General features: G+C 43.8%; 1 protein-coding gene across 1 annotated transcript in view; it reads left to right on the forward strand.

Annotated features, from left to right (window-relative positions):
• Positions 1-3,662: 3,662 nt before the first annotated feature.
• The window catches only part of LOC134343587 (protein SPMIP7), a 44,385-nt gene continuing 34,946 nt past the window's right edge, over positions 3,663-13,101 (forward strand). The window contains exon 1 of the mRNA XM_063042345.1: positions 3,663-4,282. Coding sequence (XP_062898415.1) covers positions 3,868-4,282 — 415 coding nt within the window. The 5' untranslated portion in view covers positions 3,663-3,867. The remainder of the gene's footprint in view (positions 4,283-13,101) is intronic.

The following is a 13,101-nucleotide window of genomic DNA, read 5'->3' on the forward strand; positions in this document are numbered from 1 at the left end:
TTCTGTTTTTGCCATTTAAAAAAAAACTATACAATATACGTAATTGATTTACTTGTTTATTTATTATCATTATTATATTTTTTTCTCTCTGCTACATTATGTATTGCATTGAACAGCTGCTGCTAAGATAACAAATTATATGTCACATGCTGCCGATAATAAACCTGATTCTGATTCACTGTTCATTAGAGCTTGACAATCTGAGAGGACAGTGAAGGAGAGAAATAGACCCAAATGTGGAAGATAAAAGTAAGCAAGTTTATTTGCAGCAGCAGTGACAAAGATAAGCAGCAAATTGTGTTTGAGTACAAGAAAATATGAAAAGTCAAGTTTAAATTCAAATCCAGATGCATACTCCCTCCAGTGGCTAAGATTAAGAATGAGAAAAATGCTGGATCTGTATGATTTGTGATATTAAGACACTTATAAAATAATAATTATGGAGTCAAATAGCACAGAAATAGTCTATACTCAGCCCTGACCCTAATACACTATATTGTTTCAAATGTTAATTGAAATACTCTTTAATATTATGAGACTATCTACCTCCTGCACTCCCTCAGATAGTGCATTCCAGACTTAAACCAACCTCTGGATGAAAAAAAATCTTCCTTAGATCTTCTATAATTCTCCTGCCACTAATGTAAACCCGTGTCCTCTAGTAAAAGACAACTCTGTTAAGGGGAAAAAGTTTCTTTCTCTCGCTCATGATCTAACCTGCTCCAGAAAAAAACAAACCCATCCAATATGATCTCCCAGAGCTGAAACACAATATCCTAGGCAACATCTCCTCTGCACTCTCTCAATGCATTTATATCCTTTCTATATTGTTGCAAATAGAACACAGTCTCCAGCTGGGACCTAACTGATGTTTTGTACAGTTATATCCTAACCTTCCTGCTCTTACTGTATATTATGATGTAAACAAGTATGATCAAGCACAATTAACATAAAAATGTAGATTTATGAAAGGGAAATTGTGTATGACTAATTTTGCATTTATTGTATTAAAGTATCGAATAGACTGGATAGGTTGTCAAGCCGAGGAGTGGTAGTGGGCACAAACTCCCACTACCTAAATGTGCTCCTCATGGCATGTGCCTCAAATAGTCTCTGATAATCAAGTCCAACTCCTGGCCTTCTCATATGGCTTAGTCTCTAAGCCCGGTGGAACTATTTCTGCTGACAGGAGAAGGGGCAAAGGTGGGTCCCGGTGCCTTAAAACCAGTGCTTCGGGTAGATGGAGCTCGTCAGCCTGGGAAGGCAGTCCATCTAAGAGAGGGAAAACTCTGATTTCAAACCTCTGCTGCCTTGCAGCCATACCCATGTGTGGCAAAGGCTTCGGGAGTAAACCCTGAGGATAGAGCTGGAGTCCCTAAGGCAGTCTGACGTTGCCTTCAACCTCCTTCTGGCAACTCCTGTGACGACACTGGTGCCAAGCTCTATTGGCCCTTGCCCTTCCCTTGGACAACATTGGTGTCGTGGAGAGGGGAGACTCGCTGCATGGGCAACTGCCGGTCTTCCATGCAATCTTGCCCAGGCCTGCGCCCTGGAGACATTCTGGGCGCAGATCCATGGTTTCGTGAGACTAACAGATGCCACCACCAGACTTGATAACAGGAGAACTAATTGATGTGGTGCATTTAGCTTTTCAGTTGGGTTTTGATACAATCCCACTTGGGAAGTTAGTGAATAAAAAATTATCAATGCTGATACTTTAAATGTGAAATGAAAACAGAAATGATGGAAATATTTAGCAGGTTAGGCAGCATCTGTGAAGGCAGCTAATATTTCAGGTCCAGAATTTCACAATGGGGAAAGCGAGAAACATGTTGGTTTTAGATAGCAAAGAAGATGGGAGGGGAAAATGTAAGGAGTAAAGGGAGTATATCTGGAGTGTGAAACCAGATGACCTAATGTGGGAGTTGAGATTAAGTTTCTTTGGCTGTGGAACATATTGTTGATGGCAAGGTTATGGGACTTGCCCAGGAAACCAGATTACATAAAAAAAGGAAAAAAATTGACAGACTGAAATGCCCTCTTCTGATACACACCAAAAGTGGGAGTTATATTAAGGTTGGAGGAGTCCTGAAGGCTGTAATGTGCTCAGCACATATGGTTTTGTTCGTTTGTGTTGTGCCTTGTCACAAAACTGAAGTTTGTCACAGATTGAAAAACTTGAGTGGTAATGGGATGGTTTATTATAGTGGCAAAATGTGACCTGCCCTAGTGAGGAAACCAGGTGTACCTTAGGAATTGCAAAACACGTAAGCTTCTGGTTGCCTTTCTCCTTTATTTACCATCACATCCTGACCTTTCAGGAAATAAGATCAGAGCATACACCACAAAGGAGAACATACTGGTATGGATTGAGACTTGGTTAATAGATTGAGTGATTATTTCTACCCTTTGTTTTCAAAAAAAGAGATCAATTCATTTCTAATTTTGGTAATCAAGAGATACAAGAATAGTGTAGGAATTTGACCCCCAGTTGGAAGATCAGCCAAATCTTGACAAGTAACAAAACAGCCTCAAAGGATCAGATGGTTTTCGACTCCTAATCCTTGTTTATGTTAATAGGTTTTTCTTATGTTACCAAACCATAGTAGTTAAGATTGGTATATGAATGCAGCCTGACCTGCTGAGTTCCTCCAGCATTTTGTGTATGTTGCTTTAGGTTTCCAACATCTGCAGAATTTCCTGTGTTATTGGTGTAATAGCAATCTAGTTGAGGGGACCAAATACAATATTTTCATGTTTGCTGATTATGCAGATCTGAGAATGTGAATGCTGCTGAGAAGGCAAACAGATTTACGTTAAATAAGTGGATAAAAACATGCAGATGAAGTACTATGTGGAAAATGGTTATCCATTTTGTCAAACAAAACAAATGCTGAGTATATTTTAAATAGTGAGTGATTGGGAAGTGTTTATCTTCAAAAGGACCCAGAAGTAAATGCAGATGCAGCAGGAAATATGGAATGCGATTAGTATGTTGGTGTTTATTACTAAGAGTATTTGAGTACAAAAGTGACTTTCTTTGGTATTTTACAAGACTTTTAAAAATAAAAAAACTAGATTGCGAGAAACAATTCACCAATCTGACAATAATTCACTAGACTGCTGATTCAATAGATCTATCATGAAGAGACTGAATAGGCTGGCTTCTATTCACTAGATTTTAGAATCACAAGTGTAGTGAGTGAACAGAATTTTTGTATGCCAGTTATGGCACCTGTGATTCTAAAATCTAATGAAGAGACCCCAATCTATTCAATCTCTCTTCATTCTAGATCTCTTGATCAATTATGAAGAGATTGGAACTGGAACTAAGGGCCAGATTCAAATTAACAGGTAGGCTACCTTATTCTGAAATGAGGAATGATTTGTTCTTTGAGAGTGGTTTATCTGAAATCTCCTACTTCAAGGGACTTTAGAAGCTCACTCACCTAATGAATTCAAACCGGAGAGGGGTAGATTTCTGGCCATTGAGGAATTAAGGGATGTGAGAATTGGTAGAGAGAAGGGTGTCTAAGAAAGGTCTGATATATTTCGTAGGCTTTAGGGGACGAGTTGCGCCGGGGCAGGGCATGGAGGAGCCCAGCTCCAGGCGCGGACCGGTTGCCCCGGAGACGCCGGCCGGGGTGGTGGACGTTCCTTTATGGCCGCGGTTGCCAAGCAGCCACAGGACACCGCGCTCCGCACCTCGGCCGCACAACCAACACCGTCTGACTTAGGGAGCGAGGTGGAGAAAGCTGTCCGGGATCCGGGACCCGCTGCCATCAAGAACTGCGAACAGGAGGGTTCATTTCGGGAAGTCTGAGGAAATAACACATTAGGGAAACGCGGGAAACGCTGCGAGCGGCAATGACGGCCGCTGTCAGTCTAGCGCGGCCGGCCCAAACGGGCCAGACTGTGATCCCCTTCGTGAAGGGGCCCGAGGACCGACACTCCTTCACCAGCTTCCAGGACCAGAACAACGTCGCCTTCGCCAAGTGGACCCCTCATGCAGCACCGACTGAAGACTTGTATCCGCTGGCGCCTCACCGGCAAGATGTGCCACTGCTCGACCCCATTTCGGGCTTCAAGAGCGTGGGCTGGAGCGCGGCGTCAGGCAGCCCCCGGCTCCCTGGCGCCTCTTTCAACACGGCACCGGGCGGCGACTGCCGAGCTCGCACCGCTATTCCCGTTAGCATGCGACCTCTACTGCGCGACGTAGCGGCCCAGGCCCGCTGGAACTCGAAATCGGTGTCGACTGCAGCCATCCGAGCGAGAGTGGGAGGTATAGTTGAAAGCGCCCTGGATTCCGCGTCCTCATTGGCTGCCGGAATCCTGCCTGTTGAGTTCAGAGCGTCCAGATTAAAGTTTATAGGGAACTTCAGTAACACACAAAATGCTGGAGGAACTCAACGTGCTAGGCAGCATCTATGGAAAAGAGTACAGTAGACATTTCGGGGCGAGACCCTTCAGTGAGTGCTGGGCTTTTGGAGGTGGTTCATAATTTTTAGGTTTTAATGGTACATTTTGGTTTATAAATGCAACAGGTTATCCAGAAGGCAAATTGAATGTTGACCTTAATTGCTAGAGGGATTATTTGTGGCCAATTCCCTGATTTCTATCTCTGGACTCTGGATTAAGTCTCTCTACAGCAGCCTATGCATCCCGGCAACCCCAAATTCAACATAGTCTGAAGCTTTGATCTACAAAACCTCGAATATTTGTTTTAAGTTATTTTTGGTTAATGAACGTGATAGACCAGCATTTATTGCGCATCCAAGAGATGGTAGGGACTTTTGACTTAAACTGCTGAAGTCCACATTGGTACATAATCCCAGAATTTTGGCTGAACGTTATAGGGCAGGGAAAGGTGACAGAATTACAATGAAGCATGAAACAGTAACAGACAGTTTGATGGTTCTGTGGAACTATTGTCCACATCCAGGACAGTGGAATATATATTTTATATAGATTAAAAAAAAGAAATCCAGCTTCACTGCTTCCTTTGGATAGTACATACTTCCCCGTTAGGAACTGGATGTTATTATGACTGGTCATTATACACCAGTCATTGAAAGCAGGCATGCAGGTACAGCAGGCGGTGAAAAAGGCGAATGGTATGCTGGCATTTATAGCGAGAGGATTCGAGTACAGGAGCAGGGAGGTACTACTGCAGTTGTACAAGGCCTTGGTGAGACCACACCTGGAGTATTGTGTGCAGTTTTGGTCCCCTAATCTGAGGAAAGACATCTTTGCCATAGAGGGAGTACAAAGAAGGTTCACCAGATTGATTCCTGGGATGGCAGGACTTTCATATGGAGAAAGACTGGATGAACTAGGCTTGTACTCGTTGGAATTTAGAAGATTGAGGGGGGATCTGATTGAAATGTATAAAATCCTAAAGGGATTGGACAGGCTAGATGCAGGAAGATTGTTCCCGATGTTGGGGAAGTCCAGAACGAGGGGTCACAGTTTGAGGATAAGGGGGAAGCCTTTTAGGACTGACATTAGGAAAAACTTCTTCACACAGAGAGTGGTGAATCTGTGGAATTCTCTGTCACAGGAAACAGTTGAGGCCAGTTCATTGGCTATATTTAAGAGGGAGTTGGATATGGCCCTTGTGGCTACGGGGATCAGGGGGTATGGAGGGAAGGCTGGTGCAGGGTTCTGAGTTGGATGATCAGCCATGATCATAATAAATGGTGGTGCAGGCTCGAAGGGCCGAATGGCCTACTCCTGCACCTATTTTCTATGTTTCTATGTTTAAACTGGGAATGGAAATGTCTAGACTGTTTATTCATTTCCATAGAGGCTGCCTGACCTGCTGAGTTCCTCCAGCATTTTGTATGTGTCTATCACGTGGTCAGCTTTATTAAATAGCACTGAGCTGAATGAATATTAGTTTTGAACCCATCCAGGTAATAAGAGTATTGTAGTATTTGATTTGTCCTTTATAGGGAATTCAAAATTTTGATGAGGAGGAAAGTTATTTATTCACCACAAAATACCTAGCACCTCACCTTCTGTAGTCTTCATATTTATGTGAAAATCAATCAGGTTTATTTTCACTGTCTTATGATGTGAGAAATAGTTGCTTTGCAGCAGCAATACAGTGCAAGAACTGGTGCTGTGGTCCTCAGATACTGTTCAGATGCCAGGAGTAGAAGTACAGTTGTCAAGGTACCAACCATTAATTCCCCCTTTTCTCCAAATTCCCTTTGATTGTGCCGTGGTTCCGACCATTAATTCCCCATTTTCTCCTAATTTTCTTTGATGGCGACACACCCGGTTTTCATCAAGACCTGCAGCATAAAGAACCCTGGCTTTGCACCCACTAGTGGCCAGATCATTGGTTTTGCCAGTGTGGTAATTAATGTTTCCCGGTCGCTTAGGATCGCGTGTTCTAAGTTTTGCTTCAGTACCGATGTTTACCTGTGAAACTCAGTCTCTCCGTGTCAAAGTAAGTTTTCTAAATTCTACTCCAGTTTGGGGGTCTACCTGTGAAACTCAGTCTCTCCATGCTAAGAAAAGTTTTGTCTGCCGCTTTCCTTCCTATGCTCCGTGTCAAGATAAGTTCTGCCTGCCTCCGACTTTCCTATACTCTCTCCTGTTTGCCATTCAACGCTCATGCCCGCGTCTGCATCCTAACTTAGTCTCCGTGCCTGTGTCCTGCATTTGGGTTCACCTCATTCGTTGCAACAACAGTCAAGTAATGGGACTTGTCAAAGTGCAGGATGGTATGGTAAGTGTTTTGGTGATGTAACAGTGATAGTGTTTTGGCTCTTTTGTTTCTGCATGTGACATGTTGGTGGTAGTTTATCAGATACTTCTTCAACCCAGCCCGGTTGAAGCCTCCTGCAATGTCTGGAAAAGTGTCAGGGTGCTGTGTCTCATGAAAATTGTTCACCCGCAGCTCCTTCAGTGCCAGCGTGATATTTTCTAAGAACAGAACATCACTGCTACCAGAATGATGGTGGAGAATTTCCTTCAGCAGATAGAATGAACGGCACTTGACTGCCAGGTGTTTCAGGTTGGGGTAGCAGGACTGAGACAGAAGGGTCTGTGCAAGACGATGAATAAATCATGAAGCAAATGCCACCACCTCTGCCTTTACCTGATGCCACTGCCTGGTCCGTCAGCTAGATGGTGAAGCTCTGGGCTTGGTGTGCTGTGTCTGGATTACAGGAGGTGAGCAATGTCTCAGTGAAGCAGAATACACAACAGTCCCTGGTATCCCTCTGGGATGGCCGTCTTGCTTTGAGGTCTTCAGTTGTATTTTCCAGAGACTGTTCATCTGGGAGGAGGAGAGGGGGCAGCTTAAGGCCCTGTTGCTTCAGTTTTACTTGCAGTCCTTCCCAGCAGCCGCATTTCCTGAAGCAATGGAGACATCTCCTGAGCTTCCAGGTGCTGCAGTCACTCCCTGGATGGTGTTGTGTCTGGAATCTGCCAGTCCTGAAATCACTAGTTCTCTTAAAAGTCTTGAAATGATGTTACTTACTGCAATGTCGGTGGCTGAAGATTTTAGTTGCAAAAGGGAGCATTTTAGATTCCCTTGAGAGCTGCACCCAAAACGTCACCCCTCTTGGGCAGCATATTTGGGTTCTCCAGTGGTTAGTCCAGTTGCCTTTCTGATGAAATGTAACCTCAGGATAGCATGGTTGGTGCCGCTCGATTTTGTAGTGTTGTGGTTAGAATTTGTAATTCGAGACAGTGGGCTAGAATTTTCCAGTGCTAATCTGTTGCTGTCATATTGCAAAGCCATTGGTGATGCCCACCCATTGTTGAATGTTTGATTTTTATTGTTTGATTTTCATTGTTTCATTTTTATTCTCTCTCTCTCCTAGATTATGTATTGTATTGAACTGCTGCTGCTAAGCTAACAAATTTCACGTCACATGCCCGTGATAATAAACCTGATTCTGATACCATTTAAATATCACTCCTTTGGTCTTCTAATTGTGAATTAAGTCATTAATATTTTTATTTCATTTGTTCACCAGTGGAATTACTTTTTGCTCTTGGTTTGTTCCCTTCTGATTTTTTTTTCTCTTTGATTTTATTCTATTATTTTGTTTTAGATTATTTTGTTCAGGGTATTGGGATTACTGCACTGTCTGACTGGATTTAAGTTTGAAAGATCACATCACCAAGACGTCAGGTTGTGCCTTTATATATTGCCCCTGTGGCCTTTCTCTGAGTGTTGCCAAGTACCTTATTGATAACTTCCACAAAGTCAGTGAAAACAAAATTGGGCCATGAAGCACGAGTTTTTCTAATTGTCTTGAAAGTCAATTTGCTGCAAGTTTCAATGGTGAATCATGAGCGGTCATCTTTAATGTAACTTTCACCACAGTGACTTTGTTACTCAGCAACTAATGTTAGCTGGATGTTGATGATGCAAGTCATGCATTTAAAAAAAAAATCAGGACTGCCAAATGAGGCTGTGATGATTCACCATCATGTGTTAATCACATGGGAGAAACCTGGTGTTTAGCTGCAGGAAGAGCCCTCCCCGTGCACCAGGTCTCATCTTGAGTTTAAATGAATTCTCTGTACTGATTTGTACAGTAAATTTAAACAAAAATATCTTATTCCTCTGGTGTCAGTTGTTTAAGTTTATGAATACAAGTTTCCACGTTTGTTAAAACCATATTTATTTGAGTATAAAGCAGCTGCAAGTAAATGAGTAGAAGATGCTGCTGCTGTCAGGAAATGTAGGGGTTGCTTGATCCAAACACTGAGCAGTGGAGACGATTTAGCGGTGAGTGATAATTTTAATAATAAACTGCGAAATACCAAGCCACGAGGGCCACAAAACATGAGAGAACAGATACTTAACACGACGAGGCAAAAGGTAACTGAAGGCTAGGAGCAATTGACTGAGACTGGCTGGCTCGTGTCAGTGAACAAGGACTGTGGGTGAGAGCTAGGATTAAATGGGCTGCAGGGCAGTCATATTAACTGGATGCAGACTGGGAGGAGCCTGCACGTGGGACAGACAGGACAATCCCCTCTTAACCCCAGGGACAGCCCCCGATGGTCAAGGATGTTCTGAATGGCTCCAGTGGAACTCCTCAATGAGCTCTGGATCCAAGATGTAACTAGTCAGCACTGAAGACCTGGGCTGTACCCTTTCGAGCCGACCAGGCACTGAACACCTTGTCCATGATGAAGTGGATCCATCAACTGGCAAACTGTGTACAGTGGACCACCTTCCACTTTCCTTGGCTCCAGAGGTGTACTTTGAACTTCGATCTTTGAGAGGCCATAGTTTCTGATGAAATGGTGGTATAGGTTGGAGAAGCCCAAGAAGTGCTGTAGTTGTTTGAGGGAGTATGATTAGGACCATTCAACAATAGAACACAATTCCTCTGGATCCATGGTTATGCCTTGAGGCAAAAGAACATAATCCAGAAAGGAAAATACTGGGGTGTGGAACTATCATTTCTCTAACTTGTAGTAGAGTTGGTTTTTTTTTGAGGAGACACTGAAGGACAGAATGGATGTGACAGACGTGGTCTTGAGGGTCCTTGGAGAAGATGAGGATATTTTTGAGGTAGACGAATGCGTACCTGTGTACTCTGTCTGAGAGGATCTCATTAATGAAGGTTTGGAAAATGGCTGGACTATTGGAAAGTTCAAAAGACATCACCAAGTGCTAGTGGGTGTTATGAGCCCTGTCTTTCACTCATCCTTCTGGCAGATGTGGATCAGATTGTATGCATTCTGTACACCCAGTTTTGAAGATGTGAGAGTGTTTTGAATGGGCTATCCATCAAGGGAATAGCATGGTTCTTCAAGGTGATTTTGTTGTGTCCATGGTAGTCGATGCAGGAATAAAGAAACCCCCAACCCCATCTTACTTTTTGACAAAGAATCCTGCACTAGCTGGGGAGTGGGATGGTCGAATGAAGCCATGCTGTAGCATACATCGGTGATATAGTCGTTTATGGATCTCAGGAGGGGAGAGGAAGAGCAGACTACCTTGGGGAGGGATGGTGCCTGGGAGGAGGTTGATCGTGTAGTCTGTGTGGCAGCAGGGCGCTGGCTCCCCCTTTACTGAAGGCAATGGCTAATTCATGGTACTCTGATGAGAGTTTGGTGAGGTCGAGGGTTTTCCCTGTCTCTATGGATTATGGGGTGAAATCAGCTGAGGTTGCAAGCAGGTGGTTTGGCCACTGGGTCCCCAGCTCAGCAGTGAACTGGATGACTTGGCGAAGTGTGGGTCATGAGTACAGAGCCAGGGGTAACCCAACATCAGAGGAATGTTGGATGAGTCGGTCTGGAGGAATTAGATGGTCTTGCGATGCTTTCCTATACTTGTGCACACTCTGACCATCCCAGACCCCAAGGGATGTCTGTCAATAGCTGTGATGCAGAAGGGGTGAGAGATAGGCTCGGAAGGGAGTCCAAGTTGCACACAGAGTCCAGTCGGAAAGTTGGCTGATGCACCAGAATCTACCAGACCTTCTGTCTGTGCAGAGCCTTCCGGTTGTGGAGGACAGAGAGAGTGAGTCAGGCCATAGTGTTGGAATGAGGGGCCAGGGGAGCTTACCAGATAGAAAGCTTCTTCTCTCTACTAGCTCCTCTACCCTTTCCCTGGAAACAGTGGACATTTGATGCGTGGGTGATCATCTGCTCTATAGTAAGCACACAGGTTGTTTCCCCATCGTTCCTGCTCTTCGTGGGGTGGGGTTAAGGGAGTTCTCACAAACTTTGCATTGATGATGAGAGTCTTTCAGCCGGAAATGGCTCTGGGAACAGAATTGGTTTTCTGGCTAATGACCTGGAGGGTTGTTCAATAAGACACTATTCAATATGGAGGGCCAAAGTAATAAGGCGTTTGAGGTCAGTAGACAGCTCATCCTTCAAGTGCTCCGAGAGGCCATCGTGGTAATGGGCCAACAGTGCTTCTGCATTCCAGCCGTACTCTGCCATGAGGGTCTTGAATTCTACAGTGTAATCCACCAGAACGTAAGCCTTGACACAGGTGAAGTAGCCAATCCACTGCTTCCTTTCCATTTCCCAGATGCTCAAAAACCCAGCACATCTTAGTGGTAAAATCCTCATATTGGTTGCAAATGGGGATTTATTGTCCCAGTTAGTGATGGCCCAGGTCAGGGCTCATTCAGTCAGGAGAGAAATGATGAAGGCAATCTTGGCTCAGTCTATAGCATAGAGAGGTGGAGCTCAAAGTGTAAAACGCACTGGGACAGGAAGTTGTGGCATTGGGTTCAGGATCCATTAAAGCCTTTGGGCACTGGAATTCTAGACTCCGAAGGAGGAGTTGACTGGCATGGGATTGCTATATTGAGATAGAGAGTTGGTTGAGAATGGTGATGGTTTCCTGCTGCTTCTGGATCATATGCTTCTGTCAACGGATGACTTCCTTTAGGCAGGCATGCTCTGCTGAGTCAATTACTGGTTCACTCATCCTGTCAGGAAGTGTAGAGGAGGCTTGACCCAAACATAGAGCAGTGGAGAAAATTTAGTGGTGAGCAATAACCTTAATAATAAACTGCAAATTAACAAGCCACGAGGGGACACTAAACATGAGAGAACATATACTTAACATGGCAAGGTAGCAAGGTAACTGAAGACTAGGAGCAGCAGCTGGTTGAAGATGGCTGGTTCATATGAGTGAACAAGATGTGGGTGAGTGCTGGGCTTAAATGGGCTACAGATGATGAGTTAGAAATGACTGGCAGGTGTTCCTATTAGCTGGATGGAGACTGGGAGGAACCTTCATGTGCAAGCCTGGCTGCTGTTCTCCTGGCCCTTTTATTCATCATCGTTCCTGTATTCTCACAAAATACCTGTGTCAAGGTGTTTGTCGTTGACTGCATCTTAGCCCTACCAAATATGATCACCCCTAAGCTGTTGGACCTTGGTCTTGAGGCCCCCAGTAGACTTCCTGAACAGCAGATCTCAGTAAAATTGGCCATAACCTTTCATCTATCCTGATCCTCAACGTTGGTGCTCATTTCCCTGCTCTGCTCCCTCTATATCTATGACTGTGTGTCCAGATACCCACTTGGATGATACCATTGTTATTGGCTGGATCAAGAGTGATGAGACAGAGTACAAGAAAGAGATCACAAACCTTGTGTTATGATGTCATGATAGCAATCTTGCCCTTAAAGTTCAGAAGACCTGAGAGTTGCTTGTTGGTTTTATGGTGTGAGGAACACCTGGGGAGAATATGACTGGCTCCCCGTCAACAGAGCTACAATTGTGATGGTCAACAGTTTCAAGTTTCTTGGCATCCATATCATCGGTAACCTCATCTGGTATCACACTGATGTGGCAATGAAAGGCACATCAGCATATATACTTTCTTAGGCATGCAGGGAAAATTCGGCTTGGCCATGTGAATTCTCTTGAACTTCTACAGATACTCCATAGAAAGTTTCCTGAGGGTTTGCACCTCAATTTGGTCTGGCAACTGTTCTACCCTGAACTGTTAGAAGTAATTGCCCAGTCCACCACAGGCTCGTTACTTCCTTCCAGCCAGTGCATCTATATGATACATTGCTTCAGAAAGGCCAATTGTATTGTCAAGGATGCCTTTTTCCTTAGCCATTCCCCTCTCTCTCTCCTAACTTCAGGCCTATTCCTCCTGAGCAAGTTTCTCACTAGATATGTTGTAATTAGATGTGGATAATTGCATTGTGGCTTCTCTGACATAAAGTTAACTTTAGGACAATAACAATACCTATGTTAAGATGTTTGTCAATGACTGCATCTCAGCCATACCAAATATGATCAAAGAAGATACGGGAGCTTGAAAGTCTGGACACCCAGACTTGGGAATAGCTTTTTCCCTATTTCTATCAGACTTCTGAACCAATTAACTTTTTCACATTCCCTTCCCAGTGGTGCTGCCACATTCTCGTACTATGAATTCTATCTTTCTTAGTTATTCCATTATTGTTGCTTCATTTCTTTTTGCTATAAATTTGCACTGCAATCTTTGCATTATTCTGTTGTTTTTTGCATTCATAGCGGTATTTGTTGTATTTATCATTACCATGTATACTGTTTTCTCTGTGAGCGTCATGTGAGCAAGGGATTTTATTATACCCTGATGTATATGAAAAAATA

This window comes from Mobula hypostoma, chromosome 3 (assembly GCF_963921235.1).
Source record: "Mobula hypostoma chromosome 3, sMobHyp1.1, whole genome shotgun sequence".
NCBI classification, from domain to species: domain Eukaryota; kingdom Metazoa; phylum Chordata; class Chondrichthyes; order Myliobatiformes; family Myliobatidae; genus Mobula; species Mobula hypostoma.